General features: G+C 40.0%; 1 protein-coding gene across 1 annotated transcript in view; it reads right to left on the bottom strand.

Moving 5' to 3' along the window:
* Positions 1-15209, bottom strand: part of LOC145979463 (glycine dehydrogenase (decarboxylating), mitochondrial) — a 70293-nt gene that overhangs the window by 42883 nt on the left and 12201 nt on the right. Inside the window, 3 exon segments of the mRNA XM_083112369.1 lie at positions 5826-5965; positions 6879-7081; positions 12543-12739. Coding sequence (XP_082968495.1) covers positions 5826-5965; positions 6879-7081; positions 12543-12739 — 540 coding nt within the window.

Here is a 15209-nt window from a genome sequence, read left to right on the forward strand (position 1 = left end):
GAATTCAATTTTACGCTTTATTTTCCTGAAGATATTGTATCAATATAATACAGGACCTACAGTTTAAAGTGAAATCCGAACCACTATGTGCCTCCACCAGGAATCGAACCCGGACCCCCTTGATTACATGGCGACGACGATACCACTGCGCCATCGTGGAGGCACTTAAAGAGTCAACAATAAAAGCTAATACGCATCTATTGATCAGAAATTACTAGAGTGTTAAAGTTGTTTTTGTATCTTTTGTTATTATAAGTCGCTCTTTTGCCACTTTCGGCTAATGAGGATGAGTGACGATTAGATTAAATTGATACCATGATACCAATACTGAAGCCGTGGCTCGAACGCGGAAATTTCTTGGGATCGGAAGTGGACCACTTAACGCGCTTGGCCACCAAAGAGAACCGGCTCTGTGGCCAAGCGCTGTTAGTGGTGGACTAACGATCCAGACACCGAATTTTCCGGGTTCGAGTCCCGCCCGGATCTTTGTCAATTTCTTAATCGTCAGAAATCCCTTCACAATCTAAGACGTAACACTTTATCAAAACTTCATTCCCCTCCCCTCCACCTCAAATGTAATACTCAAACTTCCCAACAAAATTTCCATGCCAATTTTAAACTTCCTGTTGATATTGCTCTCTCCGAATAAGCAATCTAAGACGTAATAGTAATACACAAGACTTGGGATTCCCTGCCCCCAAATCAATTATTATCAATAATTATCAATCCCGCTACCTGAAAATCCCACTAACTTCATTAATCGCCCACCATAATTTCCCTATCAATCTAAGGCCCCCCCACTCCAAAATTACTTATTACCCGTAACAATTCCCCTTACAATCTACAAATTACTATTTGTATAACAGCAATGGCTAATTGATGACGTTATTCAACTTGGGCCCTGTTTACTCAGTCAAATTTCCATCACAGTCTGCGCCATAATGCCCCACCCCTGATTTAGAACTGTGACAAGGTGACAGGTGTGATGTAAACTAACAGTTAAGTGTTAGGAATGGGTGCATGTGTGCTGTGCATTTGAATTTCATGTGAATCAAATCTGTTCACTAATGTGAATATTAATATTATGGAATATAATATAATGGTTCAGGTGTGCGAAAAAGTAACCATGAGCACCCCAAGGTATCAATAAGAAAGAATTGGAAAGTTAAGTTGCATACGGAGATGTGTGTAATTAGTTTTGTTCTGGAATGTAGAAAAGGACCGGTTAAACCGTGCTGGGTTTCAATACTGTGCCCACCCGCTGTTGGATTCAAGCACTGCATCTAGTCGACGAGGCAAGGATTCCTCGAGCAGATGTTTGGTCTTCTCCTTAAACTCTTCCAGACATCAAACACGTGAGCCAGTAGAGCTTCCATTGTTCTCAGCTGTCTAGGTTCCCACTCTCTCACAATCAACGCCCAAATGTTTTCGATTGAAAGGCTTCGCTGGCCAATCTACTCTTGAAATTCCTGGCTGCTGATTAAACTAGGTGGTGGTCGCTTTCGATGTATGGACGCTGCTGTTGTCTTGATCGAAAGTCACGTGAGGAATCTCATCTTCAGGGTGTCTCTCTCGCACGCTGGGAAGCATGTGGTTTTCCAGCACTGCGACGTATTCCTATGAATTTATTCTCGAACACACTTCCACCAATCCATCCCCACACGGATATCCTGCCGCTCCTATGATGGGTAGAAATGTTCTCGTAGCCGTAGCGAGTGTTCTTGCGCCTACAAACATAAACCTGACCATTTTCGTCAGACGAAAATACTTTCTCGTCGCTCAAAATTACGTTCTGCCAAATTTCTTCAGGAGCTGGTAAATATTGTAAAGCAAAACTGATCCGTGCTTCGTGATGGAAATGCGTCATTGCTTCATTCTTTGCCGCTCGACGGTGTCGAACTGTTGCAGCATGGCACTCCAGTTTCAACTCTTGGTGAATCTTCGTTGCAGCCATGAAGAGATTGCCCTCGCTCATCTCAATGATGCCTGCATCTTCTTCCCTGGTTGTCTTCCTCGGCCGGCCTTTGTTGGGTCTTGACTTCATTCCTTGGTCACCTTCTTCCTCGTAACACCGAATCCAACGCCTGACGCATGAATCGTCCACACCTTATCATTGGTGCATGTAGAGTTTCACGCCCATTCCGATGCAGAAAGTTTCATTTTATAGATTCCGTTGCAAGTGACATGCTCAAGGCATAGATACGAGTAAAACTGCTGCAGGATCTCGAACGAAGCACCCACCGGGGCTAGAATTAAAGCCAAAGCGTGGTGCCAAAGGCAACCGTGACGTTACTGCATGGGAGATTTACATCAAGCAGGGCCTGCGTGGTGTGTGCAAAGAAACTCACGCTTGCTTTAGAAAATAAGGATACTATTGAATCAATGCAATATAATAGAGTATAAACCGTAAAATATACATTATTATTGTCTCATGCATCCCCTGAAAAAAATACATCGTTTTCTCTCACATTTCTGCCTGCAATGAATATAAATGTATAATATATTAAATTAAGCAGGTGCATGCAGATTTAAAAATATTGATAAGATGATTCAATTGAATTGAATTGAATTGTTGTTTTTTAAGTTCACTTTGTGCACAGAAAGGCTAATTGGGACTGGACCTACAGTTTATAGTGGGTTCCGAACCACTATGTGCCTCCACCGGGTATCGAACCCGGGACCCCTTGATTAAAAGGTGACGACTCTACGACTGCGCCATCGGGGAGGCCCTAGTCCTCTCACGGAGATAATTCGTTTGGAGCAATAGAAATGCCCTATCAAAACAATTGGGGAATATTATTTTCAATGTGGATATTCTTCGGAAAATATGTTTCTAACAACAGTTTACCTAAATAGTGGGGACGTGGGGGGTGAGAGATAGGGACGGAGTTGGAAGAGAGAGAGGGATAGCACACAATTTTCTGTTCTGTGCGAACCTTTGGGATTGCTTTTTCCTAGCGCACCAAAAACACAATACGTATAACCCAAATACAACCCAAACCTTCAATGGCGAAATTGCGAGTCCATCACTCAACTGGAATAAAAAGTACGGATTTAAATCTAGGAGGCCAGAAGATAGTTATTGCGCTACCACGTGCTAATACAAAAAAAATCACTTTGCCCGCAAGAATTGTCATGCCTGAGTGACATGTAGTTTACGTTAGTTGTGATAGTTGCTTCAATTCCATTGCCTGCCAAGAATAATGATAGCGCTGAAAGCATAAAATACGGAAATGTGCATGTTTGGCGAGCTATGAGAAAAGCATATCCTTGTGTTTTCTTTTCGACTTTTACTCATTTTATGTCAACCTTTACATATAGCCAATGGCGACAGAGGATGAATAATGCTCCAGGGAAATTGATGAAGATTGAAGAAACAACGAAAAAGAAAAACTCATAATTATCAGAGGCTAGGACCCAAGAACCCTGGCTACGCAGCATTTATCACGGATTGCTGCTAAATCCTTTCCTAGATATTTGAAATGAATGAACCCCCGCTACGAGAAAAAGAAAGACTATAGGATGTGAAACATTCACAATGTAATTGCATTGCTTTACATTGCTCTTGGCTGTATTCCAAATGTAGTAAGAGATCAGCAATGAGTTGGATTTTTTTTTTCAAGGTATAAGTGTATTTGAGCGCAAGGGCTACATATTTCATCATTTATAAAGAGTTAACTTCGTCGTTACACTAGCACCAGTCACGAATGCATGAATTTCTATTTCGGTTATTTTACATCACTCTTCTTCCTCTTGAGTTAATCGCGTTAATACAAATGAATTATCAATTTATAAAATTGTGACGGGACAAACTCAGTGATCCATTCATGCCTGACCAGAGTTCGAATCTGGAACATATGACCTCGCTTCGCTAAAAAGGCTGGCAGAAATGTATCGGAAAAGTATAGGAGCACCAAGAACCGGTTTCACCCAGCACAGACGATGAAATCATTTACAGCGACTCGCTGTGGCAGTGTTGCTCGCCAACCCCTCCCCCTCGCTCGCAGGTAGTCTTCTCAGCACCCCACCTGCTGATGGAAGAGTACGGTCAAATGTTGCACCTACTTTTTTGTTTCAAGCATATTCCGTCTGGAAGGTTTCTGGCACCCCTTCGCCCCCCTCCCTTCCCACCATATTTAATGAATGAGACCCTTGCACTTTCAAAACCCTTATCGCAAGAAAAAGCTGGCATCAATTATACACCGCCATACAATAAGATCTACACGGGAAACATTTCCTAACATATTTTCTTGATTCAGACTAAGGGCAAATTGAAAATAGTCAAAGGAATTATACACAGGAGAATTAAATTACTGAAAATATGGAAAAGCGCGACACCGAATCTGTAATGAGTGCGAAGGGAAAAGAAAAGGAAAAAAAGTATAAAAAGTATTTGAATAACCAGATTAAGAGAGATAATTATCACAGCTCGAACAATGCAAATGAAAAAAAAAACCGGAAAAAAGAACTAATACGAATTGAAATATACGACATTCGGAAGTAGGCTGAAGGAAGCAAATTTTAATAAACGTGGAAAGAAAACATAATCTAAGGAGCGCTGGTTCGATTCGCGACGGAAGCTCATATTTGTTGTTCGAATCCCACTCCACACTGTGTGTCCAGATGCATTTACACTTAAAACGAACTTTCAAAACAGATGTCGCCAAGCATTTAAAAGGGAAAAAAAATAACTCTGAAGAAAAAATGCCGAAAGCGTTATTACAAAACAAAAAAATATTGTCTAGGTGGTTATGGGGGTCAGAATCTTCTACCTATGGTGGCAGGACCAACGAGAAAAAGATCTCGAAAAGAATAACTGCAACAATGGAGTTCGGGGGTCCGCATTAGCGCGAGTGATGTAAAAACCAATCACAACTTCCACGTCATTTTACTTTTGCCTTTCAAGGGTTGTTCCGAGCACACGTAAATTTTGAAGAATTTTTTTTATTTCAATTTATGCACAGATACATTAATGGAAACGGAACTTATGATCTAGAGTGGTGCGCCACCAGTGGGAATTGTATCTAGGACTGCTTGATTACAAGGCGACTTTAGGCTATCGGAAGGGGCTTTTTTTTTCTGAAATAGATAACAGAATTAGTCATAATGCTATTTTTTCGTCTGCAGGACTCTCTCATGGGAGGTGTCAAGTATCCGAGCTATAACGAAATCCGTGATACCTCCTTATTCACATATTCGTTCGGAAGTGGTAAAAGAATAATAAAAAACTCAAGCATAAATGTTAATAACCCTTGTTATTATTACCAGAGACATTCTCAAATAAACTTGTTGTCCTTTGAAATCAAATCAAGAGGAAAGCAAGATCTCCACCCGGTCGCGTGAATCTGTGGCTAGATTCAAGAGTTGGAAACACTACGTTTCTCGCGAGCTGCTCTTCCTGGCGAAACTATGCGTTTCCTTAGATTCCCAGTGTACCTTGTTACATTTGTACTTGGTGCAGAGTCTGAAGAAGACCTTGCTAGAAAGTTGAAACGTTACGTTTAGTTTATGTTTTATAATAAAATAAATTTCTGCCTTGGTCAGCATATTGAGTTTTTCATATCATGGAAACAAGGCTTAATGGTGTTATAATTCAAATACGTGCTTATTTAGTACTTTTTGTACATAAAATGTTTCTGAATTTGAATAATGTGTTAATTTTTGAACTTACGGCAAGCAACCTAACCACAGTAACTAAGCGTTGCAAGTGTTAGATAGGACTATATTCTGACTAGGGCGACGCAGAAAAATCTGAAACAAAACGTTTGGGAACTTCTGTGTTAACCTATTCAACTCTAGACTCCATTGCTTTACCAATGCCTCACCTGCCCGGCCTCGTAGTATCGTAGATTGATCTCCTTCTTCCCTGCTCTCTGTTGAATTTCCTCTTGGCTTGCAGAAAGACGGATCTTGACTGTGTCGAAGAACAGGCCGTTCTCTACAACGCTGCCAGCTTCTTGTACACCTGAGGAGAAACGGTGAATAAAAATTAATATGTCCGGCATTTCATGAATTTCCCACCTCTTGCTGTACTAGTTGACTGGTTTTAAATTGAACTGCACTTTCTTTGCATTCAAAGAGAACTTGCATGCAAGATTTCACGAATATTTGTCGATACGCAGTTGGTTGTAGGTTTCTTGAGATCGACGGTCATGCTATCTGGAGGTGGGAGCGATGAAAACTGTCTTAGAATCTTGCGACCAAGTGACACTTCCTGTTGTTTTTATGGCGTAATTTGGATCATTTATTGTGACCAGTGACATCTATGTTCTAAGTACATGACCAAACTAATATTCATTATCACAGACCTCAAGGTAACAGACTGGAGACGATGCGCTCTTGTTTAAAGCCGCGCATCTTTGCTCGCGCATAGGTCCAGGGTAATATGGCGGAGATTGGCATTCTGATTTGAGTCTGCAGAGTGTAGCATTGTGGGTGTCAACTGAAATGCATTTCATATTACTTACATTACTTTAAATTTGTCATCTTTGCATCCACTGCTCACCACAGTGATACACGATGTGTAAAAAAGTATTGTACTCGAATCTGTAGCAGGGATCCTGGGCATGGATGTTCTTTGCGAGTGTCCCTTCATCAATTTCATCATATCATCACTTATGCGCATCGTCGCGATTAGCCAGAAGCTGCAGAAAATCTACATAACATAGCAACAAAACTGCAGTTGTACAAACAAATAACCTATAAATCTAGATCTGCTCACAGTATCGCTTTACTATATGCACTGCACTGCATACACTGTATCCGATTGACTCACCTTTAATGTAACAACCTTGATCACGCACTTTGAGATGTAAACATTAAGTTAATACATTTTGGAAAATATATGTTAACAGAACAAGAAAGAGAGGTTCATTTACCCATGGCCAGCAGCGACGTGGCGTTGTGCACTCTTTTTGCGATGGTTTTCAGTCCTTGTGGCCCGTGATAAACCGCATACATGGCGGCCATGTTGGCTAACAGCGCCTGCGCAGTGCAGATGTTGCTGGTGGCTTTGTCCCTTCGGATGTGCTGCTCTCGAGTCTGCAGGGCCAGTCTGTAGGCGTCGCTGCCGTTGGCGTCTCTGAGATATAAAGAAGACAATGACAGGGTGATTTACATAATGACATGTTCGCAACGACCCTCAAAGATACGAAAGTACCTAAACCCTCAAAAGTTGTTAAACCAACTTTATTCATCAAAGCGAAAGAAAAAACACCGAAAGACATTCTAAGGGTAATTACGTCGAACATCAAGCCTGCAGAAGATAAGATACGCATCACCAACATGCGTCCAACCAAAGAACTTTTAATAGTTGAACTGGAATCTGACCAGGAACTCAAGCGTATGAAAGATAACCCTAAACTTCTTGAATGCGGACTACAGATGGAACCCACAAGGAAGAAAAATCCTATGGTAATTCTGTACGATATATCCAAGTCGTACAAGGATGAGGAACTAATGGATGAGCTGTACCATATGAACTTTAGCGAAATTATGACTGATGAGGAAATGTACAACAACCTGAGGATTAGGTTTCGGACTGGTAGGCGGAATCAGGCCTCATCTCATGTAGTTTTAGAAGCATCACCAAACATGAGAAACCTAATCCTAAGTAAAGGTAGACTGTTCTTAAACTTTTCAGTGGCTATTGTTAGGGATTTTATTTCGGTGCCAAGATGCTTTAAATGTAAAGATCTAGGTCACATTAGTAAGTTTTGCAACAAAGAGACAGTGTGTGGAAAATGCGGAGAATCCCATGCAGAGGAAAACTGTCCGTCAGCAAACATATGGGTTTGTATACCCTGTAAAATACGAGAAAGAAATTGCGCTAAAGAAGAATGTCCAACCTAGAGAGAGATAAGAGATAGAATCATTTCTAAAATTAATTATGGATAACCCTTCTCTAGATGTACATAGCAAAACTCTTGATGAAATTAAAGTGATCCAAATCAATGCGCAGGGTTCTAAGATAGCAACCCAAGAAGTGATAAATCATATTATTACTCATAATATAGACATTGCTCTCATCCAGGAGCCTTACCACCTGAAAGGAAAACCAATTGGCATTCCGAGTCGAATGCAAGTCTACTCAATATCTGATAAACCAATGACATTTACTATAATCGCCAATAGTGACTTACAAATATTCTGGTTACACAATTACTCAACATCTCACTGTATAGTAACGAAAATCTGCTTAGGAGATGATAGCTGGCTTTTAGTAAATATGTACTGCCAGTTTAAAGATCCTATACAACCTTATTTGGATCAACTGGAAAGAATTGTTACTGACCTATCCATGAATAACATCTTAATTGGAATGGACTCAAATGCTAAATCAAAGCATTGGTTTAGCAAGGTCACAGATAACCGTGGCTTGGAACTGGAAGACCTACTGGCCAGTAAAAACTTACATGTTTTAAATAGAAGATCTGATATTCCAACATACTCTAATAGAGCAGGAGCAACATCGAATATTGACTTGACAATTTCAAACATGAATGGGCGGTTATCGATAGATAACTGGTGGGTTGCTGAGAAGCTGACAGTTAGTGACCACAACTTGATTAGCTACTGTATCAAACTTAAAAGACGACACACACCAGTCAACAAGAGATTAACCAAAAGAAAATGGAATATGCGTGACCAAGAAATGCTACGCACTCTTGTGGCAAATGAATTAAGGCACAATCCGATAACCTTGGATAACACGATCTCTGGAAATGTAGCTACAGTTGCGCACATATTGGGGACTGCGCCAGGCCATATTCCTAAGATGAAGGAGCAGAAACCTAAACAAGCCTGGCCAGAGTATATCATGAGAAGACGGAACATTACGCGGAGACTCAGAAAGCTCTATCAAAAATCCAAGACGGATAGAGACAGAACATTCTATCTAGAGAAGTACCGAAACTCCAAATGGAAATACGGTAAGCTTATTGAACAGTACAAGATCAAATCCTGGGCCTGTCTAGTACAACGGGAGATCCTTAAAAATCCTTGGAGCATGCCATACAAAATAGCTGCCCAAAAAAATTCACAGAAATTCGTCCCTGTACCATTTAAGAAGAGTGACAATACATACACAAGCTCATGGCAGGAGGCAGTAAGCTTCATAATGGATGGACTACTACCATTGGACGATTCTGAAGAGGACACACCAATCCAGAACAACATAAGATCTACAGTTGATGTAACCTATGAAAATCCTACACTGGTGATACCGTTTGCACAGGAAGAAATCGCCGCGGTGATCGACAGATTGAAAAATGGCAAAGCCCCGGGTCCTGATGGAACTCTAAACGAGTTAATCAAAATTACTAAAAACCAACTTCTCGGAGGTTTACAGACAATCTATAACCAATGTCTAGCAGAAGGGATTTTTCCTGAAGACTGGAAATTAGCAACGTTAGTGCTTTTCTTAAAGGATACCAAAAGAGATCCATCCAATGTAAAATCCTACAGGCCAATTTGCCTCTTGGATGTCTTAGGCAAAGTTTTTGAGAGGCTGATTACAAAGAGACTAAACGAAAGACTAACACTAATAAGGAATTCCAGCAAACAGTATGGGTTTATTAAAGGACGCTCTACTGAGGATGCGGTCAATCGTGTGATAACATCTATAAACCAAACTCATTATAAGTATGTTACTGGAATTACAATTGACATTAGCGGAGCGTTCAATAATGTATGGTGGCCATACTTACTACGAGAACTAAGGAGGTTGCAGATTCCTAAGCCTCTATACAGCTTAATCTGTGATTACCTGAAAGACAGGAGAATACAGTTCGTTTGGGGACATGAGACGATCTGCAGGAGTGTCAACAAAGGCTGTCCTCAGGGCTCTGTCCTGGGGCCAGTCCTTTGGAATATAACCTTGGAACCACTACTGCTGGCTCTCAGCAGGATGGATGAGATCATAGATAGTGTTGCTTATGCAGATGATCTATTAATCATAACCGGATCGAATAATCGCAAAGGTTTGGAGTTCAATGCTAACAAGATCTTGAATCAAGTGGCCATTTGGTCTGAGGAATCTAAGTTGACCATAGCTAAGGAGAAGACATATCAAATCCTCCTTAAGGGAAAACTGGCTCGAGCGCCTATATTCAAGTTTCAGAACTCTTCAATTAAAAATGTTCAAGTCATCAAATACCTTGGAATTCACATGGAAGCTCAAATGAGCCTAAGAGCTCATGTGAACAGTGTTACAGCTAAGGCCAAGTCAGCTTTACACAATATCTTAAACATGGGTAATACTGCATTTAAGATACCATTCAAGATCGCAATGCTGTATTATAAAGCGATATTTGTTACAACTATATGTTATGCAGCGTCTACTTGGGCTTTCCTTTCTAGGAAGAAAGTTGTCCGGGACCGTCTGAGATCATCACAGCGCAACGTCTTGTTGAGAATTCTTGGGGCCTTTCGCACAACGTCAACTATGTCAACTATAGTGCTAGCTGGTGTCTTGCCTCTTGATTTTGAGGTTCAAAGACACGCTTCTAGATATTGGTTTCGGAAGGGAGACCAAGCTAAGATATTCATGCTGTTGGGAATTAATGTGAATACCATGCAGGACATTGACCAGGTTCTACAAAGCAAATGGCAACAAGAGTGGAGACAATACTCGGGATCAGTACACACGAAGCTATATATGCCTGACGTTAAATTCTGGACAATGAACTCACTCTTTAAACCAACTAAAGGGTTGATACACCTCATTACAGGGCATGGCCCTTATAAGGCATATTTGAAACGCTTTGGCCTCAGTTTAGATGACCAGTGCCAAGTATGTAAGACTACTGATACTCCAGAACACGCTGTGTTTTATTGCAATAAATTTCAAGACCCCAAAATAAGGGAACTTAGAGCTAAGCTAGAACCAGACCTTGTAAGACAACAACTTACTTGTCAACGAACCTTTCCTACAATTAATGCTTTGGCTGAGCTGATATCTACGCTTGAGGAAATGGAATTCAAACACCATCAAGAGTCACGAGCCCGACAAGTGGTTCCAATATCATCATTTAATGAAAACATGGAACCGACTGGAACTAAGACTAGATCGAGCATGAGACTTGCTGCCCAATTAATGGGAGAAAGCAGCTGTGCACAAAATAATTGCTTAAATGAAATAAGATAGTATGAAGAAGGACCGGCTTCCCTGAATAGAAGAAAACACTACATTACATCCCTCAGAAGAGAACCTGACATACCAGAATTGGATGACTGAAACCAATATATATATTTCCAGTATCTAGATGCTGTCTACCAGCTGAGGACTGCGAGTAGAAGATTGAAGACAGAAGAGGAGGCTTGAGAACTCCCTATTCTTCAGGGATGTCTCTTCAATATAACTCTTATGAATATCTACTTGTCTTCTGATCTAAGGATTCCTCATCAAGTGCCATTATTATTCTCTTATTTATGGGATCTAAGGGTTCCTCGAATATCTTATTCTATATTCTCATTCTTATATTGTATTCTTATATATTCATTATTTTATTTCTATGTTATATGTATCTTTATATTTCATATCTTGCTTATTGTTTGGAGCTACTCAATTTCACAATATTAATTTTTCAAAAACGTCTTGGTTTAAATCTTAGGTACCAAGACTCAGAGCACTTGCCTCTTCTCTCTTACGTACCTTCTGACCTCTCCACAAGTTAATCCTTATATCCTATTCCGGGATACGGATACCACACTCAGATAAGATCAAGAAAGAAGATCTGAGTGAGAGGGTACCAAAAGTGAGAGTGGCGAGTGGAGGCGGAGGATCGCCGCTCCGTATCCCATCCTGTCAAGGGCATGTGGTATTTGTGATAAGCAGGCTCTAGCCAGAATTTGATTTCAGGGGCTCATCCCATATCAGCAACCGCCATCTTAAGGCGAAAAAGTGTGGGGAGGGTAAAAGTTGTGAAGATTAATTCTCAGTGTATTACAACTTATTACACAAGATGTTTTATCCTGTTAAGGAAGTAATATTAATTTCCACTATATAAATTAAATATTGGTAGTATCTGCTGCCACGTTCTATTCTGCTGTAACCTATAAAAGAGACATACGCGTGGCAGCAGACTCTGTCTTTGCTTTATCGTGATTTCATCATGCTATGTATGCAATTACGTCTGTAACACATACTGCGAAGTTTTAGCGATTACTTAGACAAAAATGTTTTAAGATTAGGTCCCTTAGCATTCTTCCAAGAATAAACCTAAATGTTCTCGTAGTTAGGTTAGGTTGTGTTAGCATTAAAATAATACCGCTAAATGCTTTCTAAAAAAGGTTCTAAATTACCTGTACATTCATTCCTACTTAGTCATAAACTTGCATTTTTCTCGTCTTTATCTGTTCTTAAGATTTGGAACATCTTCTTAGCAGTCGAATTACGTGGCAGGAGCAAATTTGAAGCTTATTCTTACTGCTGACTCGGCCTTAAATATTTGTAGGATTTTGGGAGGGGAGGCTTCAGCCCCTATTTTATTGTTTCATTTCTATCGAGCAATTGATGGAAAAGTAAGATTTAGTGGTAGTACCTGGTAACACCGATCATTCTCCCTGGCATGAGACGAACAAGCGACTGTCGGCAGGCGAAGAACCCCGCGTGGGGCCCTCCATACCCCAGAGGAACGCCAAATCTCTGCGACGTCCCGACGGCGATGTCCACCCCGAAGTCTCCCGGCGGTCGGAGGAGGATCAGCGCCAGGAGGTCGGTGGCGCAGCACACCAGAGTCTGCAAAGAAAGGATTCCATTATCGACCGATACATTCCTCCATTAGTTTTATCGCATACATTATAATCAGGGCCGGGTTTTTTGGTGTTAATTTTTCAAAAATTTCGTGGTAATTTTTAATGCCATGCACATAATGTTACAAAATCAACTATACAAGGCATAATATTTTGCAATATTTATGGGAAAATAAGCTTAACAATAGTAAATAATAAATTTCACCTTCTGAAAATCAGCTTTACTCAGTTATATTTATATTTTAGAAAAAGTGGAGTGTACAAAACAATCTGTAGGATCAGGAAAACCCAGTCACCTGCACATTAAAAAAAATTGACTTTCGTGTTACTGTGCCAACATCTTCAAATCGAATATAATTCTAAAAGGATTTTTTTAAAAAATGCATTTTCTTAGTTTTTATCGTAAAAATGAAAATGTTCGCAGAAACGGTCAATTTTCGCGAAAATCCGCGACAAAATTACAGCCGTAAATCAGGCACGTTACGTGCATATACTACTTGCTGCATCTATCCGTTACATTTCGCATTTATAGCTAATAACAAAAAAAACGACCCTGATTAGCTCCGAAGTTGAGGAAAAATCCTTTTTTTCCCCCTAGTTTCCGAAGACGAGGACCAGCATAATATATGTTCATTTTGGGTCATTGTAGGCCAGAAAAAGGTGGGTTTTGTTAGTCCTTTTTTGCCTTTTTCGGCATTTTTTGGCTTATTAGTCCTTTTTTAGCCTTTTTTAGGTCTTAACGGCTTTTTTTGCAACTTCACCTTCTTTCGACTACGTTTTTACTGCCCATTCTCAATTACAATAATCATCAGTTCATCACCCCTTAAACATCCTTTCTGTAGTAAAGAAATAAATATATTTGAACCATCCCTGAAACGAGAAAAACATTTTTGGACGACTGAAGCAGGTACGGTATAAGGCCCTTTAACCGTAACTTGTCAGGAAGGTCGCGCTGGAGATGACCATTGTGATATACTGCAATGCCAACTGAGGGGTTTCCGAACTCCTATTTCTGTAACCCTAGCGTGGTTAGGCCAAATATGATTCTTCAAATATGATTTTTCAAATTATGTTAATCTAAAAAATATATGACGTCTGAAAGAAGATTCATTTCATTCATATAGTTTTTTCGCACCGTGTGTTCCATACCACCAGAATTTTGTATTTTTTATTCATTAAATATGTAATTAAAATTGAAGTTATTAATTAATTTGGATCACATTTATACGTCCTTTTTTCCGTTTTTAGGTCCTTTTTTGATATTTTTAGGTCTTTTTTTTTTGGCAATTTATAGGTCTTCAACTTCCGAGTCCTACTGATTATAATCCTTCACTGGAGGCATTAGTTCGCTAAAATCAGTACTTTTAGTGATTTTACTGGAAGTTGCTCTTTGGAAGTAATTCAGTAACGGATACTCTTTTTTTAACTGTAACTTAGTTACAGTGTCCTTACTTTAAGTAACAATTACCAATTCTAAATTATTTTTGTCACAGTCATGGATGTCCGCAAGATTTTTTTTCCAGGGAGGGCAAGTAAAGTAATTATCGTCCAGGGGGGACAAATAAGGTATATTTTCACCCATAATAGTGATGCCCCCCTCAAAAACACTGCTTCAGTCTGAAATTATCATGTTCCTTCAACCCCCTTATAATAATTAACAAATTACTGTCACTGAAATGAAATTGTGTGTAATATATACATTTTAGGTGAACATTCATTTTCCAGGAGGGGCGTGGCCCTCCCTTTCTCCCCTTCTGGACGTTTATGATCACAGTGTTTCATGCATGAACTTCAAACGGATGAAAATATCTTGGACTAAAAAAAACTAAACTTTAATGAGCACATTACTAACTCTACTAAAAGAACAATGCCTCTTCTTGGTCTCTGTATGTACAGATTCTCTGCAATCCAAAACCGATCATCCATTAGGATATATCTCAAATACATTATCTCTCCTATACTTAAATACTGCTCTCCTATCTGGATCATGGGTTCAAAAACTAATCTCTCTCGGGTTGATTCTGTCCTCTGTTCTCAAATGCTTATTAAATTAGGGAGGGGGGTTAATGGAAGCTACATCCCCTCCTCCCAAATTCTTTATTGTTTTCATTTGAAAATTTTAATTGTCTCCAAATTTCAAGATGGGCGTGTGGCTCCATCAGCTCCCCCTGCATACACCAGGGATTGTTCTCACTATTTTTCGCTATTTCTTACTCTGCTTAGCCAGATTGGCGATTTCAATCAGCTGCAATTAGTTGTTTCAATCCTCGGTGCTACTGTGTCGATAGAGTACCAGTATAACGAATACTTTATGGAAAGAAGCCCGATCCTGTGGCCGAGTGGTTAGCACATCGCGCTGCGACGCCAAGGGTCCCAGGTTCGAATCCCGGTCGGGCTTGGTTGTTTGTGAATGTCCATTCATCAATTTCATCATTTCATCACTCATCCCCATCTTC

Source organism: Lepisma saccharinum, chromosome 26 (genome assembly GCF_977018435.1).
Source record: "Lepisma saccharinum chromosome 26, izLepSacc3.1, whole genome shotgun sequence".
NCBI classification, from domain to species: Eukaryota; Metazoa; Arthropoda; class Insecta; order Zygentoma; family Lepismatidae; genus Lepisma; species Lepisma saccharinum.